General features: G+C 34.7%; 1 protein-coding gene across 1 annotated transcript; it reads left to right on the top strand.

Annotated features, from left to right (window-relative positions):
* Positions 1-261: 261 nt before the first annotated feature.
* LOC108367419 (POU domain protein 2-like) lies at positions 262-27,746 on the top strand. Its single transcript, XM_017622029.1, has 2 exons — positions 262-312; positions 25,544-27,746. The coding sequence occupies exons 1-2, from the start codon at positions 276-278 to the stop codon at positions 27,121-27,123; spliced, it is 1,617 nt and encodes a 538-aa protein (XP_017477518.1). The 5' UTR covers positions 262-275; the 3' UTR covers positions 27,124-27,746.

Here is a 27,746-nt window from a genome sequence, read left to right as displayed (position 1 = left end):
CAAATGTTTGAGTTTTTTGCTAATTTTATGTAAATAAATGCAATTTATGAAACTTCAAAAAGTTTATTTATTTATTACATACTGTACATAAAACTTGCATAAATGTACTTTAATCATCAGCGAATTTTCAGAAGTTAAACCCCTCCCAAAATATATTCCTGGGTGCGCCCCTGCTACAGATGTATACATTTTCTTATAGACATTATATTGCAATATTTATAAATTTTTACATTTAAATTTTGTTTATTTTCTCAACAGATGCATTCACTGGACACATGCGAAACTCACCTTCACCTTTGCGGCCTGCATCGGGTAAGTAACCAAAGTCTTAGCTTATTTTTCTCACTATTTTTTAAAAACGCACGCGCTCGTGGTAGGCTTGTGTATGTCTTCATACTGTACCCGGCACACATGCATATACATACTAGGGATGTTAATTTTTTCGCTTTTTACGATCCCGGTATTTTCGGGATGTCGTTATCACAATCTCGGGATCCCGGGATTAGATATTCATTACATTTCAACAACTTAAATCGAAAAAATTGCTTCTATATTGTTTGAGAAGCTCTCCTACCATAAAATAAATAATAAATAAATGGGTTTGAAACCTACTTTTTTATTTAAAGTGGCGTTTTTATTTTTTCTCTCTGACGTCAGGATTTATTTTAAGGAACTTTGTAAATTCAAAGATATGATTAATTCCAAATTAAAATATTCAATGCAATGTAGAATAAAAAACAGGAATATACCAAATGAAAGAGGAAATTTCTTTTGAGTTTAAAAAAATATATAAAATTTGTTGGATTCACAAGGAAGAATAGGTAGATAATTTTTAAGGCTAATAAAGTTAGAAGGACGAATTTTCGAGGATGTTATGGAGTTTATATAAGTCCTTAACATATAATTTCTCACCAAAAAATATTGCGAAATTTCAAGGATAAAATTTTAAAAGGATATTTTCAATACTTACCAGTCGTTATGCACCAAAAAAATCAACTTGTTTAAATTCTACAGAATTTCGTCTTTAATTTGCTACCCATACTTCTACTTCTGGCCTAGAGACCCATTTCACTGAATTTTTAAATAATTTTTGTATTACTGACGTCAGAGTGAAAAACTAAAAACGCAATTTTACTACATTTGGCACATGGTTTCGCGAATAGGTATATTGATTTTTGTGTGTAAAATTTACTATCACAAGGTGTTATATGTATAATGAGCTAGACATTTATAAAAAATATTAGTTATTACATAAAAAACAAAGAAATACAGACAACACTGGTCAAGAAAAGGAGTTTCCATTATTGCCATCAGTGCAAGTTACAAATCCCGAAATTCGCGGTATTATATGCTAAGAATCCCGGGGTTTTGGGACCTAGGTATATGAGATTTAAATATTTCTGCACAATCATACGCGTGCTCGCCTCGCTACTTTAATCCGTTGCCTCAATTCTTTCAACATGCATCTTCCATCCATCAATTCTCCTTTTCGCTAATTTCCACATACAGCTATCCACGCACGCACCTAAACACACACACACAATCATTCTGGGTACCCGCAACACGACGAGGCTGTCGCTACATATGGACTATTTTAAGGATGTGCGACAAATGCGGCGGCGATCCCTTGCTCACGAGGCCACGTACACGTAGCACGTGAATACAAAAATTTATTATCGTTTTGAAGTGAGAAGTTTATTAGAGTTCATTGGAATAACTACCCAATCTACTACAAGCGAGGAGTGGATAGAAGAGGGGGCAAATTCGTTTCGCTTGTGTCGATGTTGCAACTCTCAAATATTTTTCTTTCCAATTTTGAAAAGGATGCAAGGGCACAACGCCAACTCGTGCCAATATCATTCGATTGCATTAGCCACATTCTGTACATACATACATATGTTGGATTGTAAACTCCAAATGCCCAAGAAACTATTACAGAATATGTATGAGTATGTGTGTTTGGGTGAATTTGAAAATGGCACACACTCGTGTCTGGAGCCTGGCACGAGCAGAATTAGTGAAAAGGGAAACATTTGCATTCATTAAATTGAAAATTCGTACGTAATGAGCCATCGATACTAGGGATGGGTAAATACGATATTCGAAGCTTCGAGATTCGAATTTAAATCGAATTTTAGCTCCAAAATGACTAATTTTTAAAATGGAACTTTGTGTCGGAAAATTCGGATAAATCTAAAAAAAATTGAATTTCGTCTTTATTTGATAAAAACTAAATAAATTTCAGATGCTTTATAATTACGATGACCATTCGTACCGATTTTGGCGGACAGTACCGATTTTGAAAAATTGTACCGCTAAATTTTTTTTTTTAAAGTCGGGACGTAGAAGTGTTCCGATTTTTCATATTTGTACCGATTAAATCCCAATTTTCAGTGTTTTTTTTTATTAATTTAATAAGAGTCTCCCTGTACTCTGGTCCAAAAACAATTTTCCGTACAAACGTGGCAGCACTTTCATTATCACAAAGGACATAGAATATAAGGGAGCCATAAACATAGCCAGCATCCTTATTTTCTATGATCTTTGGTTATGTTCTATTCTTTCAAACTGGACTATATTGCAGTCTATCATTCATACCTAAATTGTCTGAGGTATTTATAGTTATTTGTTAGGTTTTTTTTTATTGAAACGATTCTAACTCAAATTTAGTGAAATTATAAATAATAATACCAATTCTCTCAAAAAATCATGGATATGAAAAATATAAGCTGTAGATACAGTGCCGAAAATATAAATAGGGAACAGACATTTTAGTGTTATTTGTCTAATCCCCTTTCGATTATTTAATGTTTATTATTTTTGATGTAGCTCGTTATCTAACACAGACTTTGTAAGTCAAGATTGCAAACTTTGTAAAAAAAATTAGCCAAATTCGACAAAGTTTCATCAAATTTTAAGCTTTTTAATAAGATTTCTTAGAGACAAAATCAAAGGTACTCGATTTTTGGAAACTTTTTTTTGTGGAAGGTGTTGCTCATTTTCTCCATACAAAAAACTCCGCGAACAAAAAATTGCCAAAAATCAACGGTAAGTCCATCCTTATTCAAACTTGCACTTTACTAAAATTTCATGGGATACAAAACTGCATAATAGTCTCCATCACTCCCCATACAAAAAAAAATCGGTACTGTTTTTCCATTGGAATTATAAAATCTATTAATTTTAAGACGTTCACCAAAATATTTCGGAAAAATATTAAGATTTAAGCGAGCTGGACCGATTTGAAAATACCTCCAAAAATGGAGTTTTTTATGAATAAAAATAGTTTCTTAAAGATGTTTTTGAAAAAATCCCCTCAAATGACAAAACGGTTTAAGCTTAAAAAATTTACATAAAAATATTAAAAATAAAATATAAAAAAATTTTGAACGGAATCCTAATAATGAGATTTTTGATGGTGTTTTTTAACTTTTTTTTCAAAGATTGGTATAAGAAAAACTTGAATAACTGAACCTCAACTCTTTCGATTTAGACTTGTGAGATATCATTGGAAAGGTATTTTCTCACCATTTTTATTTCTTTGCTAATCTGTTTTGTCATCTGAAGGGACTTTTTTCAAAAATTTCTTTAAGAAACTATTTTTATTCATTAAAAACTCCATGTTTGGAGGTATTTTCAAATCGGTCCAGCTCGCTTAAATCTTAATACTTTCCGAAATATTTTGGTGGGCGTCTTAAAATATAATCAATTTTGTAATCCCGGCGGAAAACTCGCAACTATTTTTGGTGATGCAGTCTACTGCATACTCAAGACAATTCTAGAAAACCTGATTAAAATGTTTAAAATTTTAACAAATATTTTCCTTAAGATTTACACAGATGTTGTTAGACTATATCTCTTATATGGAATTGTTATATATTGGCTACAGTTTAAGGAGTATGCTTTCTAAAATACATGCTCCCTTAGTTCAACGTCTGAATTGAGCTAGAAGAACTAGGGAGCTCCTAAAAGTGTTTTCCTGCCCGACCATGAGAGAAAAGCCCACGTATCCCCATATTTTCTTGAAACAGGACTATGTATTTCAGAATTTGAGTTTAATTGCCAGCGGAATACCGTAGAGGTTAGTATGCGTTTCCTATTACTCTATTTTCATTCTAGTTGAGCAATATTAATTGACAACAAACAAGTAGCCTCTGAAAAAGATAAAAATCATCAACTTCAGGAACTAGTTTAGTAGGTCTAGCTAATTGATTATGTTCCGAAAAAAAAAACAATAATAACTAACTAAGGCGCTTGTCATAGCAATACGACACACACATTTGGACAAGTTTTGGCTATTTATTATTTATTACAGTAGAATCTCGAAACAGTTGAACAAAATTTCCCAAGGTTAATTGACCTTTTCGAGCTATTAACTTTTCTAAGTGTTTTTCAACATTAAAAAAAATACAATAGTAATCATAGAGTTTTTGGGAAATAACACCCTAAATGGATTTAAATGACTTAGTTTTCAACGTTACAAAATAGAGACTTAAATATAATTTGTACCAGCATATTCCAGCTTAAGGAGAGTTTTTTTTATTTTTTCCTTCTTCATATGTGGTCCCCACTTAGGGTTGCCAACCGTACTGTTATATATAGTATGGTACTATTTTTCCTGTCGGCGTACTATATATTTCAGTAATTTGCACGAAATTTTTTTTATTAAAGTGGATAACCTTTATACTGAAATAACAATATTAGATGAAATATTCTTTAAAGTAAAGGTCATTGTGAGTTTATAATCAAAAAAGGTAACATAACTGAGAAAGAATTAACAAATTTACTTAAAATTATTTCATTTCTACTCTTTATTCCAACAACTTCGGCATTCACAAGAAGAAATTTTCCATCACTTAAAAATCGTTTTTACTTTCTATTAAAAATAAAATACTATATATATATGAATTGTACTATATTTTTTCCACTTTTTTTGAAAAAGTACTATAAATATCGTAGCAAATGTTGGCAACCATATGGCCACCAATTATTTTTTTTTAAACTCAGCTTTTTTATGTAAATTTAATCTGATTTGCGATGACCTTTTCTATTTTTTTGATATTTTTTAAACAAATAAACAATACACAACTCACAAATTCAAACGATCGCGACAAAAAGAAATTCGGGAAATACCCGTAATCCAAATTGAGCTCGTTTAATATTACCATAATCATTTCTTTCATTGGTCATATCTCCTGAGCGGGCAGCGAAAACTTAATAATTTTGGTTTAAATAAAGTGAAAAGCTCCATCTTTTTAGCACAAGTTATTGAATTTCTGATAAAAAAGTACTTCTTCCAAATGTAAAATTGTTTCGCGAAATTGCAAAAAAATATTTACTTTCTCAAAGTTGTACAAAAAATATGGAGTTTTCCACTTTATTTGAACCAAAATTATAAAGTTATCTCAGCCCGTTCAGGAGATATGACCAATGAAAGAAATTATGTTAATATTAAAATCGCAATTTTTCGCAAAATAAGAGGATTATTGCAAAACAAAGTATAGGGAAATAAATATTACCTGGGCTTCTACCAAAGTACGTAACTAAATTGGTTATCCGAAATAAAAGGATTTTAAGTGGCCCACTTCACATTTTTCGACCTAATTTTAATTTAAAATTTTATTTATTTATTTTTATCAGCCACTGCTTTACGAAACAATTAATATCTCAGGCTCAATAGCGATACACAAAACTTTTTGACAGATATTAAAGTTTTTAAGTTTCATAAATTGTAAAAACATTATTAGTATCCACACCATATTGATAATCTTAAAGCATTATTTCGTGATAATTTCTTTCGCACATTTTTACCAATATAAGGATAGGTACTCCAGAATCGTTTCAATTATACAAGGCGTTTCCAAAATTTGGAGAAGGGCAGCTCAAATTTTATTTTTTACTAATTTACACTCTTTATAAAGTCTGTATTATATATTTGAAAATTTTCATGTAAATCATTTCACTCTCCTTCCTAGGTAAAGTAGGAATATTATCCCCGTCTTTGTAAGTCCCTGAAGTCGAAGGCTCGCAATATTGAGAAGCATGACTCTGAGTTTAAACACACTCGGGCTAAGTATTTCTCTTGTGAAATTTAGTGAAAAAAATGTCAAAAGTGATAGAACGTTTAAAAATCCCAAGTGGAGAACAATGAATAAAGAATTGTTATAATCTATACGGAAGCATTTGTAATTAGTAGCAGAGCGGATTAGTAAGTTTGGGTTATCAAACAGGCTGCTCTTTATATTTAATGGTTGGATTAGTCATTTGAGTCGCAGTTCATAGAGACATGATTAGAACTGGCTAGACTTTTTGCAACACATAGATATGTATGAAAGAAATTGAACAATAATACCTTAAGGGCCAGTTTCTCAATGTCTGGTTAACACTAACTATACGTTAAACATCGTTATCAATAACATATTGCAGTGAGTCGATGACGTCGGTAACGATGTTTAACCTGTAGTTAGTGTTAACCAGACATTAAGTAACCGGCCCTAAATTTATTAGGAATACGGTCCTTAGAAAAGGAACAATTCTCCCAGAGTATTGCTTTATGAGTAAATAAAGAATTGTTTAGAATCTTTTGGGACGTATGGAGGTTTGAAAAGTCGTTTTCTCATGCCTTCCATCACCATATCATATGACTTCCAATGATTTCGAGTCTTTTTTAATATACATAAATACTGAGGCGTTTTCCACTTAAATACTGAAAACCACTCAAAACTCAAAAACTATCTTAATAACTTATTTCATGGGATATTGTAACAGTTGCTAAAATCCATTTGTTTTGTGTGCAAAATTTTCAACAAAGGTTAAATAGGTACCATTATGCTATACAAAAGATGGATGTATGTTCGCATGATTCGCAATTTTAATTTTCCGCCTGCAATACATTTCCTACGTTGAAATGCAAAACGGCTGGACTGGACACTGATTGCAGCGATATTTTATATGCTCCTCTGCACATGTCCAAATAATGTCATCTAGCACATCTATCTAAAATTTTACTATCATTGCCGGTAATAAAATATGTACATCAGAATACATACAAATGCGTTTATTTACATACAAAATGTTGCCTTTCGCACTAAACTTGACCCGCTGCCAACCCTCACTCTAGGTATGTGTACATTAATGCATCGCATTGCGTTGGTAATCACAATGACAATTTGTCACATGCAAAACCCATGACACATCAAATCAGCAGCGGGCTGAGGTTATTTTCATAGTTCAAATAACATTTCATACATACTCACAAGCATGCATATAAACTTACAAAGAACAATGGTACAATGGCCATAATTCGGCGAAATTAAAATTCCAAACCCCCCTGTGACACCCCTGCAGCTGAGTGGTCATCATCCAGTCTCTGTGCGTTCAATGACATACATATATACATACTTATAGGGGCTGCATACGTAGCAACCCGGCAGTAAAACAAGATATGTTTAGACTAACTCAAAACTTGTTCAAATCTCAAAGGTGGGCCTTTAAAGCCGCTATTCGACAATTGAATTTTCGTAATATGCCAAGAAGAAACGGCTGAAATTATTCTACCCCATCAACCCTGAAACAGCGGCAGAGGCAAAAGTCGAAACAATAGCAAATTTTAACGCAGAAGTAGAGCTGATGAAATGACTATCTAGGCGTCAGTTAGGCAGATTCTTTTACAACAGCAATTTAAGATCTACTGATACTAAGTAAACCTGTGGGTCCTTAGTCCGCTACACGAACAATCCAACGGAATGAACATACCAACACGTCCTAACTGCGGAAGTTCTTTGAATAAAGAAGAGTTGATGACCAGATCTCTAATGTTATCGAGTAAAGAATTAGTTCCTTGCTTGGCAAAGATGGAATAGAACTATAGGATCTCCCAAATTTCATCTGTGATAGAAAATGGTTTAACTGGGCTCTTGTGTAATTCCAGTGGTAGACGTGACTGGTCAGGCACTCACAGATGCCTTTCATAATGGGCCAATATGCTTCTGAGGCCCAACCTGTCATACCTCATACATTCGCACAGCACATTATCAGGTCGACACCCCTAACCTTAGCGAGTTATGTCACTTAGTTGGCTTAAGAAGACCTCAGTGTCTTGTATATTTAGTCAGTTCATCAGCAAAACAGTTTCCTAAAATGTAGCTCGTTACTAACAGTATTCATAAGCGGTCCAGAAAAAAGTCAAGTACTGCCTGATATGCTGCCCTGAGGCTCTATTTATCGCATGCATAATTATTGGTTTCATTAAACAGTGTCACACAGGAGACCATCCAGTCAATTTAAATTTAAATTTAGGGTTTACGGACAGTTTAGTGCAGGAGACGCAATCTCAAACCCTCATATACAACTGAGTCCATTCCTTAAATGTTTCTCAAAATCTTCCCCCCCAGATCCTCTCCCACACCTACGTGGAAATACGTAGGAACAAATCAGAGGTCAATATAGATCTATTCCTTAAGGCGTATTTATATTCCAACTCATTTTGAATTCCTCTGGGTGCGTCTACCTTATATATACACAGATTCGACTTTACTTTCTAGGCCAGGGGCGAATAGAAGGAGGTTTTACTCTGCGCGCATCCATAAATAATGCTTTAAAACACATTTCTTTGAACTAGTTTAGATGTAATCAAAGAAGGGCTCTGATGAAACTAGTCATCTTATGAACTATTTAAATTTTCACTATATATACTGTGTCTATAAACACATATGCATTATTTTTAAAAATATTTGTATGCTTACTTTTTTCCATGTTTGTATGTACATGCGTTTCTAATGCGAGGATATCCATGCAAAACTCATACAATTAAACAACTGGCGAAATTTCATGTTTTGCATCGAAAAATTGATTTTTCTTTTGATAAGCACACATGCATAATTTTATGTCATTAATATGAATCTACCTACACAAAATGTCTACTCAAGCATTTGTGCGCTTGTATGTAGGTACTCTACGTGCACTTAAAACTAACCCCTAACGATATTGCACCATTGCATTCCACACTTTCCACGCACACTATGAATTACTACAAATTACCAAATATTTCAATGATTGCGCATATTTTGTTTGAAGGTTTTAAGGTTATGTAAATTTGTCGCCATCTGACCTTCGATTGTAGGCAAATGACGAGGGCACTTTGTTATGATGACGCAAATGTAGTGACAGCGGCGGCAATTAAAATTAAACGGTATTTTAATCATATCGCACCACCTCTTCGGTTTGCATAACAAACGCCAGCTCAGTAGTTACCTTGCGCACAAGCATATTTCAAGGGGCTCAAGCATTGTGTTAAAGTGTCCTTATTAACCAGCACACACGCGCACACAAATAACCAAGTATGAAGATACCCACATCAAAAAGGGTTGTCGTTCTGCTGTCGCTCATTTTTTTATTTACATAACTATGCCTGTATGCCCGCACATAATCGGATATGCATATAGGCAAATCATTGGTGGAATCACTGAGTCCAATAAAAAGTGTGAAGTGTGTAACCCTTCATGCATTTACATACATACATACATATGTAGATACATACCATACTCTGTATGCAAAACACTGTGAAGCGGTTGGATGAGGGTCGGCGGTGGAGGCAACTGTTGCGCATTTCACACAAAACAACGAAAGCAAAGCAGCTACCACTTACCCTTTTTTCTCCATGCACCAAGCCAATTGAAGCTCATTAATGCACCCTTTCGCGTTTTTTACTCGAGTGCTCTTCATTCGTGTTTTGCTTCCCACTTATGTACATATGTATATGTATGTATGTTCATAAGTATGTTGGCAGTGTTTACCTTTTTTTGGGAATAGGTGCGTTTATTTGCCTATCATATATTCAAATTATAGTGTGCATATTAATGTGGTGTGTAAGTGTGAATATGCGTAAGCGGTTCGGCGATTTATGAGAAAATTAAAGGGTGCTGTAATGACGGTGTTTACCTTTTTATAAAAGCCCAATTGAATTGGGAGTTGCGTGAAATTAATTGAGGTTTTATTGGTGTTGGCGCGTGTCAAAGTGATTTTTTATTATTATTTTTTTTTTGTTACGCACTCATAATCGTACTTTAAAAAAAGAAAGGGATTTACTGAAATTGGCTTAACTATTAGATATTTTTTGTTGGTTTCTATGTATTGAAAGGAGACCATGTGAGTGTTTAAAAAAAAGACAATTGAAGGTGTTTGATGTTTAATGAAGTGTTTAAATTTATAACACGTTATTGTAATCGGTTATGAACAAAATTGTACGAGTGCTTTCAATTAAGACCTATTTGATTAGCTTAACTAAAATTTTAATTTATTTTATTTTAAATCAGCTTAGTTTGGGTTGCATTCCCCATTCAAGGTATTTACAGACGCAAACCTAAACTGTGGTTTTGCCGTTGAAGGGATAACTCTTAATTCCCTTACCTTTCCTGAAAGTTGACACATTTATGGCACTTTATAAACTGTAAAGGGTTGGGAATTCTTACTGAAGTTGCAATTTTTGACGTGGAATACGTATTTCGTTTCGATATGGAGGCTATGCTAAAATGTTGTAGTTTTAATTTTTAGGGCTTCACGAAAACGCTTATTGCACGAGAACTAATGAAGCGATTTCAAAGAAAAGTATGGTGTTTCAAAGATAAAATTCCAAACCTATCGACAGATTTTTTTTTGTAAGTAACCAATTCGGATTGCCATCTGTTGAAAAGTCGAATTAAATGAAATTATATGAAATATTGAAGTACTGGCGGTAGTGGAGTATTAAGAAATATTTAGTTTGAACATTTACAACCTGTGTAAAAAGTTTAACTCAAATTATTTAATATGTCAAATGAATTATTAAAGTATGGGTATACATTTACATCGGTTTAAAATGTTTTTTTCTGAACTTTATTTAAGTGGGTTGCAATATGTTTTAGAAATTAAATTCAACTTAAATTAAGGGAATTAGATACATAATTTAAATGCGTATCGCAATATGTGTGTCAATCGAAAAAGGTTTAACAAGGTTTTGGTTTTAAAATATTTGTAATAGGGTTGCTAACTGTTTTAAAATTTGACTTTAATTAAAGTATGCATAAGTTAAATGAAATATTAAAATATGGCGTGAAGCGAAAGTGGTAGGATATCCTTAGTTTCAATATTCAGAATATTAAAAAGTGTTTCCATCTGTTCAAAAAGATAAACTCAAATTATTTAATAGCTAAAGAAATTATTAGAAATATGTATATCAAATGAAATAGGTTTAAAAAGGCTTTATTTCTGAACTGAATTAGAAGCGTTGTCACGTATTTAAAAAGAGATTTGTGTATTTCTGCGATTTGTTTATTNCTATTCCGGCCGAAATGCTCGAAAAAGTTGCCCAAAATTGGACTTTCCGAATGGACCACCTAAGACGCAGCCGCGGTCAACATTTAAATGAAATTATCTTCAAAAAGTAAATGTCATGGACCAATCTAACGTTTCAAATAAAGAACCGATGAGATTTTGCAAATTTTATGCGTTTTTTTTAAAAAAAAGTTATCAAGCTCTTAAAAAATCACCCGTTAGTATAACGTATCGTTCGTTAAATATAAAAATCAGAAGTAAAAAAAATAAAAATTCCTGATTATTCTCATGCGAAATCGAAAAATGCTTTTTGCTCCTTTTTATATTTAACGAACGATACGTTGTACTGTAAGGTCTTAGAATATTTTTGTAGATAATTGAACGCTTTACAAAAATGATCTGAAGTCATTTTGCGATAAGTCAGCTCGCTCAAAGGTTATTCGAGCTCAAAGTCGAAGAAATGGTGAATTCTATTTGACCTCGAATAACTTTTGACCGAGTTGACTTATCGAAATATGACTTGACCTTTTTTGTACAGCGTTCAATTATCTACAAAAATACTCCAAGACCTTTGCAGTACAACGTATCATTCGTTAAATATAAAAATCAAAAGTAAAAAAAAAAACATTAAATACCCGGCGCAAGTTTAAATATATGTTTTTCACCTTTCCGAAAGCTACCGCTATGTGGTAAACCGGGGTGTATCAATTTTGAGTAAATTAACGTCCTTAAATTTCGAGATATTGAAGTTTAAAGCATTTCTGAAATTTACTGTTATATGAAAGCGGCCGTAATTTTAGTTCGATTTCAATAATTTTCAACGTTTTGCTTCTATATGGCAAGCACAATAACCATACCGAGTTTGGTACAAATTGGTAGAACGGTTACCGAGATACATATATGTGATCATAAGTAGGCGGTGCCACGCCCATTTTTCAAAGTTTTATCCTAAACGTATTTCTTGGTAAAGTATTGTTACAAGCACCAATTTTGAATAAATTAGCTTCAATAATTACTGATTTATCGAAGATTTCGAATTTCTCTAAATTACCGTTATATGGGATGTGGGCGTGGTTATTTTATTTTTTTTTTTTAATTTTCTGCCAACTCGTATGTTATACCAAGGTTAACAACTGTGCCAAGTTTGGAAGAAATTGGTGCAGCGGTTACCAAGATATACACATGTAACCATAAGTGGGCGTGGCTACGCCCATTTTCCAAAAATGTATAATATTCTTATTTTTCGTCTAAAACTTATTGTAAATATCAATTTTGAGTGAATAATCTTCAGTAGTTTCTAAAATATCGCAGTTTTCGTATTTCTGAAAATTACCGTTATATGGGAGGTAGGCGTGGTTATTGTCCGATTTTGCCTATTTTCAATACCATTCGTTCTACGCCAGAAGGAAGTGCACGTACCTAGTTTCGTTAAGATATCTCATTTTTTACTCGAGTTATCGTGTGCACAGACGGACGGACGGACAGTCACCGCTTAATCGATTTCTCTTTTCATTCTGATCATTTATGTATACATTTGTCTATATCTATCTCGCTTCGTTTTGTCTGTTACAAACAACCGTTATGTGAACAAAGTTATAATACCTTTGTGCACAAGTGCGCTCGGGTATAAAAATTCGTGTGTTATAATTATGGGTAAGGTGTTTGATCAAGCGTCAACATGGCGGCTAGAAAATCAACAAATTTTGATTTTTGTTCACAATTCCCTCAAACTGCCTGTCAAGTATTAAAACAGCCCCAACATTAATAGCCTTAAGCAAAGGGATATTTCGCGCATTTGCTGCTAAATATTCAAAATGTTATCGATAATTTTTCTCATTCCATCGTTATATTTTCAATTTATTTTGAACTTGTTAAATATTGGTAACGAATGGAGAGAACACGCATTGTTCGATCATAAGGATATCCATATTGAATCTTCATTAGATGCAGAAAATTATAAGAAAAAAGTTTTTGAATTAAAAGATTCTTCAGGTTCATATAAGTTTCCCAATTAAATAAAATTATATCTGCATTACTAATATAGCCCTTTTCTAATGCTTCAGTAGAACGAATATTTTGTAGTTTAAAAATGTGTAGGACTGACTTGAGGATCAGATTGAGCACTGATATAGTTGCAAAAATATTATATACAAACCAAGGCATAAAAAATAATTTCATTATTCATTTCTTTTTGAGGAATTTAGTAATTTTTTTGTGGCAACACTGATTTTGTACTTAGTATAATTATGGCCATACATACATATTTACCCGCATAGAAGCATTTCAATACGGACTTACGAAAGTGAAATATATAATATATTATATTATTCTAATGGGTGTTTTTTAAAATATACATATGTAATTTACCCAGCAAACATTTTGAGTCATAAATGAGTCATTAAGGATTCCTATTTCGAAGCCTTTACTCTCATAATGAACACATTTAAGAGTCCGAAATGAAGGTGTTTTCCTTCCTCCGAAGGTTGGCTTACTTATATGAGCTTAAATTCATACACCAAATGAGCCTGAATATGAGTCATACCGGACTCTTATTGGCCTCATATGCGGCTCATTTCAGACTTTTTAAGACAAATTTGGCCCCAAATATGAATAATATCAGTCTCTTTTTTGAGGCTCTTAAATGGCTCTTATTGGCCTCATAAATAGCTACTCTCGGACTCTTATTTCAGATTGTTCTTTGAGTCTTATTTGCCTTGTTCTATGACTCCTATTGAAATCACGTTAGAGCCATATTTGCAAAAGTGCAAACAATATTTTCAAATGTCATACCTATGTACATGTGTCCATATATACCTATTTCTGAACATATGTATATTTGTTTATTTTTTGTTTCCTAAATATTTTCCATGTCTGTACAAACAGGCTTAGACATAAATTTTGAATCTTTATTGTTTTTAAGATTCACACATTTTTTGTTTTTGAAGCTCATATTTCTTACTCACCTAGCGCTCCTTTCGGACTTTACAAAAGTATGTAACAAATTTCTACATTTTCCATGAATATGTTGGTGATACAATTGTATCAACGATGCCAATGAAGGTATAGATGTACCTTAGCCACTCCCACCGATATACGAGTTATGAAAGCATGTAAAAAGTTCCATTAATTCATTGCTAAACGTACACATAACGCTTTAATGAAGTTTCAGCTCTCTAGATGTATACATAATTGCAAAAATTCTTTTTAAATATCCAAATTGGTACAGCTGTAACAAGGAAGTCTCGGAAGGATTATAGCAGTAAATCATGTTCTGTGTGTATGTCGTAATACAAAGTTTTATGCTATTTATACGGCAAGAAGGCGTTAAAGCTATTGATGAATTGGAACTTGACGAGCCACATATTGCGCGATAGTGCAAGCTCCCGATAAGCTTATAGAAAATTGTATATCTAAGTTTTCGATCAATTAATAGTGTCGCTTAAAAGTCGATTTGAAAATGACTTAACGATTCCTTTTTTCAGAATTATAGCGATTCGCTGCGGGAGATTGTGAACATACTAACACTGTAAAGAAGTTCATTAAATAACAACAAAGAAAGACTTAGGAACGAGAAGTAAATGTGCGTGGTATTATTGAAAATGTGGAACGTTAAGAGGGATCGATGACCTCCTCAAAATATGGATGGTATGCAGGCCTCATCCCAGAATTTGTGCAGTTCTTGCATGTTCGAATGAAAGAAGTCTTCCCGTACTTTAGCGACTTAAGACGTATCTGGGGGCAAAAGTGTTACAAAATCGTTTAATTCGTATAAACATTTTACATTTTTTATTTAATATAATTTTAAAGCGTGGTTCATATTTTATAAGTCGCATGGTCTGAGGGTTTCTTTTTTGGGTAGACGAACTACCACACGGGGTGAATGTGAACTGCCCGGCCTGGCTGCTATAGAGGCTGTTGGTTGGCGCGAAGATGTACATACAAATGGAAGGAGATATGTATAACAAATTAGATATTTTTGGATGTCGACACCATACTGCTACTGCAATCAAAGAAAACTGCCGGATTCCAACGTTCGCTATCGGTAATTTTGATCGCCAAAAATCTGCAAACGAATGGCAGGTGCGCCCAACAACACGCAATATCTAGTTACATGCCCCTCATACTGCAAAATTTGGTTGATTACGCATTGCAGCTATTACTTTTCCATGCTGTATACTTTTAGGCCCCACTGCTCTTCATTTAGAAAATTTTGGCTTAAAAAAAATTGCGTAGCGATTGTCAGAATTCCTCTGTAGTTCTATGCTATTTAGCCATCAACGTGAAAATTTCGAGTATCTATTTTTCCTCACTAATCATCTTTTCTAAATGATAGTTTTCGTTCTAACATTGACACATTTTTCTTTGTTATATTAAAAAGAACCAAAACGACTATACAGGTGTCAATTTGATAGTGTTAACGGCAAAACTTATGTTATTCGCCCTTTTCCAAAACCGGTTTTCGAGTTATTCAAAAAATTGCAATTTGAAAAAAAACCGGTTGACGATTTTGAAAATAAGAAAAAACCGGATAACCCGGTTTTATTTTACATAGTTTTTATACAGTGAAAATACTTACATTGGCATGAAGTCATGAACAAAAATTGCAATAAATATAAACAGAAAAGAGCAAAGCAAAATAAGTACAAAGTTTTTCTAGATCAAAATTAAAACAAATAAGAATAAGTTAAAAATTCACGTTTGGTTTTTTTTAATATTTTACTGCATTTTTTCTGACTTTTTCCTGTTTTGAGTAGTGATCTTGCTGCCGTAGCCGAGTGCTTAGAAGTGCCTACTGCTACTCGGGAGATCCCTGGTTAAATTTCTGGTCCCAGTAACATCAACAAAAATTTTTTCAAATAGCTGCCAGCCGTCGGCAGACAATGGCAAACCTCCGAGTGTACTTCTGCCATATAAAAGCAGAGCACGAATTTTAAGAGAAGCTCGGCCAAACTAATAGAAACAATTTAAGCGCCAAGCATTCATTTATTGGAATCAAATATGATATACTGCTCATTCCCAAACATCCTAGGATATAATTTTAAAACTATTTAGGGGCTTTCCTTAAACTAGAAAACTTAAAACTTTTATTGGCTTTGTTTTAAATGAAAAAAAAACAGTTTGTTCGTCAAAAAATCCGTTTTATTCGATACTCGAAAAATCCAGACTTCAAAACCCACCTATAGATTTCCAAAAAAAAAAAAAAACGGTGGAAACCGGTTTGAAAAACCGAGTTAATCACCCATGAGACAAGTCATGTATGTAAGTATACTCAATTACAGCAGCTGCAGTTCGAGAATAATAAAGAGCCTACGAGTCTATTACACTTTTCCAAATGACGGCATAGCTCTTCAACATTGCCTTAGGTTCTTGAGGAGAGGTTGAAAGGACGTATACAAATTTGCTTATACTTAGCAAGCATTCATGCTAAACATGCCTTGCTTTACTGGCGATCTTGCGCTACCTTACCAAGCGTGCTATAATAATAATTGATTGGCGCTTATACATACATATGCATGTATGTTGTGTTTGGCCGAGCTTCTCCTTATGGCGTGCGCCTTGATGTTGTAACACAAAGCGGAGGGACCTACAGTTTTACCCTGACTGCGAACTTCGATTGTATTTTTATGAGAAGCTGTTTTTCATGGCAGAAATACACTCGGAGGTTTGCCATTTTCTGCCAAGGAGCGACCGCTATTAGAAAAACATTTTATTTTTTTTTGTTTTTTATTTTTTGATTTTGAGTTGAACCGGGCTTGAACCCAGGCCCTGCGGTGTGGTGGCGCGCACTGCTTACCACTACGCCAAAGCGGCCGCCTTGCGTGGTATGCTGTCGTAAAATTTACAATATCTCGTTCTATTAACATACATACATATGTATGTACACATGTATGTATGTATGTATGTATGTACACATGTATGTATGTATGTATGTACATCCAATTCCAAGGTGTAATTAAATAGAATCATAACAAATCAATATGCAAGATCAAACTACATAAACGTTTACCCCAGCAACAATTCAACAATTGTCTACTCATCGACAGCTGCTCGATAGTTAGTAATACCCGTAGAAATGCCTTGTCACTTCGTCATATACAAATAAAAAGCATTACTCAAATTTCCAAACGTATTCATAATTTCCCAAAAAATTAAAGAAACAAAGAATTTCCCCATTTTTTACATTCAAATTCCTCAATGTAGTTAAATGGTTTTGTGTGTCATGTCAAAAAGGGAAGAAGGACTTTGATGTAAAATCGTGACATGCGTTTTTTAACAAACGAAAAAATAGAAAACAATCTCCATAACTTCCGGTAACTATGTATGATTGATTAATCGCGCGCAAATAATTGATTTTATACGTTACGCGGATATAACTATTTAAGTATGTATGTGAAATTGTAAGTACATATGTATGTATATATGTAGGTATATGTGAATGCTTGTTTTTTACGCTGATTTAGTAAATTATTTCAATGCATATGAATTCGACTCTGTGTTTTCCTTTCTGCTTTGACTTTGCCCTCAACTATGCTTGAACGCCAATCACGTGCCTCTCCCGCGCCAGCTTTGCATTATTTGCGCTTTCTTGTTTTTTGCAGTTTCATTTTTTTCTAGAACCTCATCAGAAATTAGTATTCGATAAATAAGGGTTAACGTCAACTTGTAATAATTAACGGGTTATGATTGATATCAACTATAACCCAACCCACATTTTGAAATTTCGCTGATGGCCAATTGATTTAATTAAAAGATAGTTCAAATCCTTTTAAAGCGAAGGACAATGGATCGATTTCGATGGTTTTTTTTGCGACGGACACAGCTTCGTTAACGCAAACATCCGGTTTTCAAATAGCCTGAATATAGTTTAGGTGACATAATGCACTCATCCCTGAATGAACGCAGAACTGTATTCATTCGTACAGCTGTTTTATGTGTGGAACAATACTAAAAAATTAGCAACTAAGTTTTGATACATTTTTAATTTATAGCCAATTATTGACTATGAAGTTACACATACCCTCAAAAAGTATTTCGCTCTAAGTCGCACAGACTTTGTGGTCAATTATCCACGCAAAAAAGTAGCATCTCTGGGGTAGCATTCGATTCATTATGGCACTGATTTTTTATTGTTCTTGTTCTTATTTTATTTTTAGTATCTCAACTGAGATAATTTCATTTTCCCATTTTATAAATCGCATTTTTTTATGGTTTGTAAATTTCTAAACGCATAACTACCCCTAACAAACTGGAATGTGTTGGTTTCACATGGCACATAGCGAAGAAAAAAATTAATCCTCTACATGTACCATCGATTGTTTGAAAATTTAAAATGAGGGGTATACATTTGATTGGTCTGTGATCAGGCGCTACAAATTATCATCCCTTCTCGCCCATTGCCATTGCAAAGGAACGGGTATAACGGGCATAGTGTGAAGGGGGTTTGCGCTGCGTAGTTGAAATAAAAGCAAAGCTTCTATGTGTATAGCGCTGTCCCGCTCCGAAAACGCATTGCTTTAAATTGTGGCATTTCATTAACATCTTCGTTTCATTCTGAACCAGCATAAAGAGTGTGAAATGTCCTCGGGGGGTTTCAATTGCATTGACTTACATTCTGGTTGCATTATGTCGGTGAAATCATATTGCAGTGCTTGCGCGCTCAAGGGCCGTTATAGGGTGAAACGTAGCAGTGCGAAAGGGGTGCGAAGAATGAAAGTAGAAAGTAGTTGACAAAATGAAAGTTTAAGAGCGCTACTCTTTTGTTTCTGTGCTGCTTATTTAGAAAAGAATACAAACTTGTTTTGGCATAGTATTTCATTTTGCTTCTCATAAAAATATTTAGAAGCATTGAAATTTCACCTTAACCAAAAGTCAGTTACTTATTTTTCAACCGAATCCACTTTGTTCTAACACCTCACGCTGTGTCAAGATCGACTTTACTTCGATTTTGCTTTGATTTTATATACATATACATACAACAAAAGCAAATCAAAGATTTCTGACTAGAAGTAACTAAGTAAGAGAAACTCTGTACGACAGTAAGAAATAAAAAATAAAAAATAAAGAATAAATCAGCATGTATTGATGATCCTTGCGTGGTGCATTTAAAGCTATGCTGTACACTCTACTACTCTCCAGGTGTCTTTTTTGCTACCTCACACGCACAGCTGAGTGCAATCCGACGCAAATGAGCACAAAAACGCAGATGTCCTGTGTTGGGTTTGGAAATGCAATTGCAGCGCCAGAATCATAAAATAAAACATCGGCAACTGCATATGCATGCACATTAAGGTGGTCCAAAAATACACAGGAAAATCATCTTTTTGGAATTTTCTTGCTGCCACCCCTAGAATTATAGGAAAAGGAAAATTTATTTTTATTTATTTATTTTTATTTTGAAATCCGAAATTACATTTTTTCGTAGAATTGCTATAAAGTCGTTATTTTTGGATCGAATATAGATAAATTTTCCCTTCAAAAAAATTTCCAGTAATAGAATTATGATGAAATTTAAGATTTTACCAACAACTTTTTAAAAACGTGCGTGGTGGGGTCATGAAACAAATGTTTATACCCAACCGGACTTGTGTAAAATGGTATGTTACTTTGTTCGCATAACGGTTTAGAGATAGATATGGACATATATATGTATATATTCCAAACTGCTCAGAAAGAAAAAGGAAATCGATTATGTCTGTCTCTCCGTCCACCCCATATAACGGTAGTTTACCGAAAATCGATGTTTGCAATAACCTCTTAGCAGATAATTATATTATAATAATACATAATTTTGAAAATGGGCGTGGCTTTATCGATTTCCACCTAACTTGGTCTAATTAATTCAATAAGTCTGATATAGTATATGCATCATAATTTTATTCTTTGAATATTTTTATTCGATAAAAAAATATGTAGCTTTAGCGATTTTATTTAATTCTACGAAAAAATTTTAATTGGAGACTCACAATTCTTGAGCTCGGCGGCCGCTGTGGTGTAGAGGTAAGCAGTGCGCGCTTCCACTCCGTAGGGCCTGGGTTCAAGCCCTGGTCAACGCAACATCGCAAAAAATATAGAAAAAAGGTTTTTTTCTTAACAGCGGTCGGCAATGGCAAACCTCCGAGTGTATTTCTGTCATGAAAAACAACTTCTCATAAAAATAGGTACGATCGCAGTTCGGAGTCGGCGTAAAACTGTAGATCCCACAAAGGGATCAACATGGCGCACGCCACAAATCGGAGGTGAAGCTCGACCAAACACTAACATATGTGAAAGCGCCAGTTCTTGAGTTCGGAAATCTTAATTGTCCAGAAGACTTAACTTTAAGATTTGACTTAAGTTTTCTTAACACTATTGAAAGGGCACGGGCCCGGAGCTTTCAGTGAAAAACATGATAAGTTGATACACTTTTTTTTTAATTAATTTAAACAAAAATATTTGGAGTCGTGAGGGTTCCGGGACATATTTAGTACCGGGTCCGGACTTTCTCTTGGTAGCCCTGCACATACATATGTAATACATGATAATTAAATTTTGAAAGCCGTCCAGAATCTTAATTATTTCAAGAACAAATTACTTAAGAATTCTGAGCGTCCACTGCCATTTCCCGATATGAAATATATGGAAAACTTCAAAGCCCTGGCGGTACGGTTATATTTTAACCGATTCTTCTTATCTTTTAATCAAAATAATTATCTTATTTTTATCAAAAATAATCTTCAGTTCTGGGCTGGGAAAAAATTTGAACCACCCTAATGCACATGGTATACTATATCTACTATTTAGGTGCATATATATGTATGCGTATGAATAAAAACAATTGGAACGATTTATAGTCACTTGTATTGTTTAAGGCCATTTCTTCCTTACTGATTTCTATGGCTTAATTGCTTCGGGCATCCCTTTATGCTGATTTCTACAGTCCGACCAATTAATCGGCATCGGCATCGGCTAGTATCGGCACAGAATTGAGCACCGGCATCGGCATCGGCGTTTTTTCGCCGATTCTTTACCGAATCTTTGGAACCGACAGCCAGCATTATAAAACATTTGCAGACAGCTCACAAAAATGTTTTTTTTTTTTGGTTGAAGGCGTTTCACGTTTTTCCATACAAAAGTATGTTTGAAAATTTCCTTTTATATGGAGAACACTGAAAGGAAAAAATATTGCAAAAAATTAACGGGATCTTATAGCAGTTTGAAACTTGCACTTCATTATACTAGAATTAAATGGTCTACAAAACTGCATACCAAAATTCTGATTAAAAAGTTTGAAATTTTGGTGAAAATAAGCAGAAATTTTCTAACATACCTAGCATATAAGTTCTTATGCATTGAATGCAAAATAGTGTATTTTGGTACAAAACGAAATTAAATTTTATTTTCCTAAAAGTGAAAGTACATAGCGTCCATTGCGTCACCGTCACCGTCAGTTATCAAAATAGTTGAACTGGTGTATTTGTATGAAGGAAGTTACATGAACAAAACCGACGGTGACGGTGGCGCACAAATTAGCTAAACTTTCAGCTTTGCTTATGCGTCTGCGTCAAGTGCCAACTATTCTGTGTTTTGTTTACATATTTGAACCAAAAATTTTTCAGTTTGTGAAAATTTTTAAATTTATTTAAATAACAAATGTAAAATAGGATGAAAGAAAAGTAAAAACGTAATTTTTGCAAAGAGCAACAGTGAGTTTTTGATTTTACGCCACATAAGCACCGTTGACGCTGGTAATGAGGGTGACTGACGGGGTCGGTGACGCAATGGACGTTGTGTACTTTCGGTTTAAATATTTCTTGCTTAGCACCAAATCAAAAAGTGTTTTATGTAATTTACATACATAAATGTGATATATGTACATATATTTTTACATATACATTAGCGTGGGCCGGAAATCCGCTTTTTTAGAATTTTGATTGGTAATAGCAAAAATATGGTTCACTATGCTCTAAAAACAATCTGTGTGAAATATGACAATTTTCGGTCAATATCTTAGGCTCGCCCAATCAAAGTTCAATATGGCCAAAAAATAAAAATTAACTAATAAATTAAGTAATACATTTTTTACTAAAATTGCAATAAACTTTACCTTTTTGTAGAGAATCGAAGTTAGCTAAAAAAAAAATTTTTTTAGTACTTGAACTTTGATGGACTTGGGCGAGCCTAGGATATGGACCAAAAACTTTCACATTTCACACAGATATTTTTTAGAGCATAATGAACCATATTTTTGCTATTACCAATCAAAATTCTAAAAAAGCGGATTTTCGGCCCACGCTAATATACATATATGTATATATATGTACATACATGTGTATGAAATGTTGCATAACAAGCCAATTAATTAAATTATTATTTTTTTCTTTTGTTTTGTTAACTCCGTTTAAATTAACTGATTTTATAAATTAATACATTTATTAGTAATTTTTTATGGAATCGGTATCGGAATCGGCATCGGCATTGGTACCTTAAAAAAAATTGGAATCGGTCGCAATCTACTGATTTCAAATATAGCGTTCATATTAATATTAACAGATTTTTTATAAAATAAATTAACCTTTGGAGTAATCGTTTCGAAAGTACGTACAATATGCAGAACGTTTCTTTCATTTGCAACCCATATTCCAAAGAATGAAGGTTGAAGGTCAACTAAAACTATGTTTGACCTTCCTTTGACACACTTTTGGCCTCTCACTCTTAGTTCCTATTTCTTTGAAATCGTTTTCATTAATTTTAACATTTTTGTAATTAAAAAAGGTGTTTCAATTTAATACAAATAACACGAAGTAACAAAAATCAAAAAAATTAACGAACTTTTTAGCAACCTGGGAAAATAAGTAAGCACCTTACAAGGTAATCTATGTTTTCTTTCAGCTTTTAGTATCAAAAATTATCATCATGACCAATGTCATCTACTAGTAAAGCACAAAATGAACACCTCCGATGACGCCTTTTCAACATAGATTGATTAAAAGAAAAATACTGATAAAAATAAATTATTTCACACAAACAGGGTTAAAATTTTGAAATTCCGGCCCATAATTTGTTTGTAAGTCAAATATTAGTGGCATTGTGCTACTATGATTGCACGGCCGAGTAACCATAGTCAACTTATGTACAGTAGTCGAAAAAATTATAGCCGCACCAAATTTTGACAAGTTTTAAAATATTTCTTTGGTTGTTATTTAATTTTGTTTAGTTTTTTATAGTTCATTCTTTACCAACATCCATACTAATACAAGTTTAAAGGCAGTGTCACACGATTGGGAATTTGCCCAAATTTGGTGCGAATCGTTTCCCAATTGTGTGAATAACCAAATATTTCTCTATATAATAATAATAGATTGGCCGAGCTTCTCCTCCGATTTGTGGCGTGCAAGTTTCAAATGGCTAAAAACTACGGTGGAATTTTTAGAATTTTTAAAAAAGCTTGAAATTTGTACAAAAGTTTGTGGAATTTTTTTAATATTGCACAAAGTTGGTAACTTGTATTTACACGGGTTTTGTTAAAAAAAAAGATTAACCAAAATTAAATAACAACAAAAATGATACGTTAAACCTTGGAAAAAAGTGTCAGCACAAGGGTTGCCAACCATACTATAATATATAGTATTGTACTATTTTTTGGGTCTGCGTACTATATATTGTTTCAAAAAAATATAGTATGCAAAAATACTATATTTCTTCAATTATAAATATAAATATATTTCAGTCATTTGTAAGAAAGAAATGTTTTAAAATGGATGACATTTATACTGAAATATTAATATTTAAAAAATATACTTTTAAACAAAGAGTCCACAGATCGAAAATGGCAACATTTTTAAAAATACTGAGAAAGATTTACCAAATTTACTAAAAATTATTTCGCTTATGCTTTCTATTCTTGCAACTTCGGCATTCACAGAAAGAGTTTTTTCTATTAAGATTTTGAAATGGTGAGATGCGAGAAATAAAGCGAATATCTCACTAATAAAAAATTAACTTTTGATTTATACTAATTTAAACATTGGTAGCTAAAGCATATGATACTTTCAAAGAAATATATTTTTTATAGAGGAAATGTTTTAAATCATTTCAAAAGTCCATCAATCCTCTTTTCAAAACATGTTCGGATTTTAAAATCAGATGAAAAATATTCAAGCTGTTAATAGATAAGTGCAAAAAGTACGAACACAACGGTTGTTTTGAAAAAAAGGGAAGGTTCAGGAATTTACGGCACCTATTTTCATATTGTACTCGACCATAGCTTCAAACTACACTAATTTTTGTTTCGGGTGTATTTCATGACTTTTGTCTGTAGCACTGTGTAATTTTTATAAAATAATTTAATTTCCCTTATGTTCCCACACGCGAACATTCTTGCGAATATATTTACTACGAGAAATACCCAAATGTACAACCCACTGTAGGTAAATCAAAACTTGTTGAAAATTGAAATTCTAGCGCATCAAATCGCTAAAGCTTGCGAAAGCAATCACCCGCCCAACGGCCAACTAGACAACGCAACCGGCGAATGTGCAGCTACAAATACCGATAGCGCTAGGTCATCATACACACACATAAATTGGCAATTATTATACATGAGCGAATTTTCTAAATGCCTTAAAATTAGCCAACATAAGTCAGCCCACACAAGGAATAAATTATTTTCTCTTCTTTTTTTTGCTGTTTGGTATCTGACAGAATTGGGTGCTGCATGTCCGCACAACTATCAAAAAAAAACCTGCGAAGAAGACCCCTGTAAAGCAGTTATCACAAACCCAAATGCGCGCGCCATTCAAGACCAAGTAGGCTGTTCGAAGGGCACATTGTAGCTAGGGCAATATTCCGTAAGCACTCACTCGGAAGTTTGAATAAAATTTGCCTCCTTGAAAAAATATTGAAAATTGATGAAAGACAAGAACCTTTTTCCGTTGCTCCATTGAGCCAGTGTTAAACATCTTTGGAATATTCAATTTGTCCTATGGTCAAATTGAATTATGCTCCAGTTGAAGTTCCACGCTTATGCGCAAGTATATATGTATGTATGTGTAAGTGTGCTGGAGGCGGCGCTGTCCGTTAGCTTTGTGGTTTCTGCTCGTGAAGGGGTTGAGTTGAGTTTGAGAGTTTGAAGCATCTGGGTTGAAAGCAATGAGCAACAGTAGCTCCATTGAATTGGAAAATTGAAAACCAAAATATTTATTTCCTAACATAACTGACTTCTTGTAATTTTTATCTATACGCTGTTTCTTTGCAGGGAAAACAAGTGAGTGTCGCGAAGATACCGAATGTGGGGAGCAATTGAAGCGATGTGTGCTGCCAACGAAGAGCGGGGGTAAAAAGCGTCGGCTGGAGGTTGATGCAGCGGCAGGCGAAGTACTCAACCTAGCACGACAATCACCAAAGAAGCCAACGCGATCGCCAAGCCGCTCCGCAACGCCAGAAAACTTTGCCGCGAGGAACGCTGAAAATCAGCATCCACAGCTGTCCGAGAGTACCTCCAACCTATTTGCTGCACTCCAGGGTCCACTCGCACCGTTACTGCTGCAAAATCATCTTGGTATTGCGTCCCCCAGCCTTGGCGCCACTGAGATCCAGCAAGCTTTCCAGCTGCAGCTGCAAAGTTATGTTGAGATGATGCGCCAGGTAACGCCGGATAACTTTCAAAATCCCACTTCATCACATTTTCTGCTACAAAACTCGCTGCAAGCAATGGCGCAGTTTCAAGCATTGCAACAATTGAAGCAGCAGCAACAGTTGCAGCAAGAACTCCAGCAGCGTTTCGAAGGTGATGAACAGACGGCGGGCCGTAAACCGCATGGCACGCCAGTCAGGGAATCAAAGCACTTTTCCACACCTTTGGCATCATCACCACTGCGCAGTCCCTCGCTGAGTCCAGTATGTCGGCATAACCACTCCAAAGCCTACAATCACACGCACGATGAACAAGAGAGTGGCGAAAATACTTCACAACAGACCACACCACCCAATTCGGCCGTCGGTCTGCAAATGGGCAGCGCCATTTTAACGCCAAACACACCCGGCATGTCTTCCATATTCCCCAGTTCGCTGCCCGGCTCCACAGCCATGAGTTTCAGTAGTACGCCACAAAACTGCAAAGCTTTAGGAGCGAATGCGCTATCCGCCGCCGCCGCCGCCGCTCGCAGTCTCGACCAATCGCCCGAAGAGACGACCGACCTCGAAGAATTGGAGCAGTTTGCCAAAACGTTTAAACAACGCCGCATAAAACTCGGCTTCACGCAAGGCGATGTCGGTTTAGCCATGGGCAAGCTTTACGGCAATGATTTCTCGCAAACCACAATCTCCCGATTTGAGGCGCTCAACCTCAGCTTCAAAAACATGTGTAAGCTGAAACCGCTGCTGCAAAAGTGGCTGGAGGATGCCGACAATACAATCACAAAGACAGGCGGCGTTTTCTCGCTCAGCTCGATGACCACAACGCTCACCACACCGGAAAATATAATCGGACGCCGTCGCAAGAAACGCACCTCCATCGAAACGAACGTGCGCAGCTCGCTCGAAAAGGCGTTCATGGTCAACTGCAAACCCACCTCGGAGGATATAAACAATTTGGCGGAAAGGCTGAATATGGACAAGGAAGTGGTGCGCGTGTGGTTCTGCAATCGGCGGCAGAAGGAGAAACGCATCAATCCCGCCATGGATCTGGACAGCCCAACGGGTACGCCGCTCAGCAGCCATATATTCGGCTTTCCAGCGCAAGCGCTCAGCATGTCGAACAGCCACGAGGCCTCTTCGATGTGTGGCAGCTCTATCAGCTCGCTATCGCCGCACTGTATTAGCGGTAAGCAGGAATGATCCAACGATTACCGAGATATGACGCGAAAAATGTTATATCGAGAAATGCACGCACCCAGCCTGCCGTGTCTACAGCAGCAATACTCGTCGCTGAAATATGCCGACCGTGCATCACAAGCGCTACACGAATGCCGGCGCGAGCTGCCCAGGATTTGGCACTTTTGCGAGAAACCGATTTGTAAAATGTCCGCGTTCGAAACGTATTCGCATTGCACGGAGCTACTTTAAACATATTCATCTTGAATGTACGAGTACTTAAGATAAATACATACATAAGTGTATATACATATTTTATAGTAGAAATTATGTAAGTAGGTATTGTATGCGTAGTAATGTATTGTAGCATTTAAATAGTTTACAAAAATATCTATCTCATGACCATATCAATACAGACAACAGACAAAGCCATAATCTAATTATAATTATTTAAAAAAATTACAAGCTCCAAATGTGTATTTTTAAATGTGTATATGTATAGTATTAGTTATAATGCATACATATGTATAACCCCATGTATTGTATTTGTAAGCGAAAATGTATAATTTATGGTCAAATGTTTGTCTCACACATATGGATACAGACGAACAAAATTACTTGTTGTATCTAATTGATATTTTTTCTTA

Source organism: Rhagoletis zephyria, unplaced genomic scaffold, assembly GCF_001687245.7.
Source record: "Rhagoletis zephyria isolate East Lansing unplaced genomic scaffold, Rhagoletis_zephyria_1.1 Rzeph_scaffold_00044, whole genome shotgun sequence".
Lineage (NCBI taxonomy): Eukaryota > Metazoa > Arthropoda > Insecta > Diptera > Tephritidae > Rhagoletis > Rhagoletis zephyria.
The sequence above is the reverse complement of the archived record's forward strand: the minus strand, read 5'-3'. Positions and strand labels throughout refer to the sequence as shown.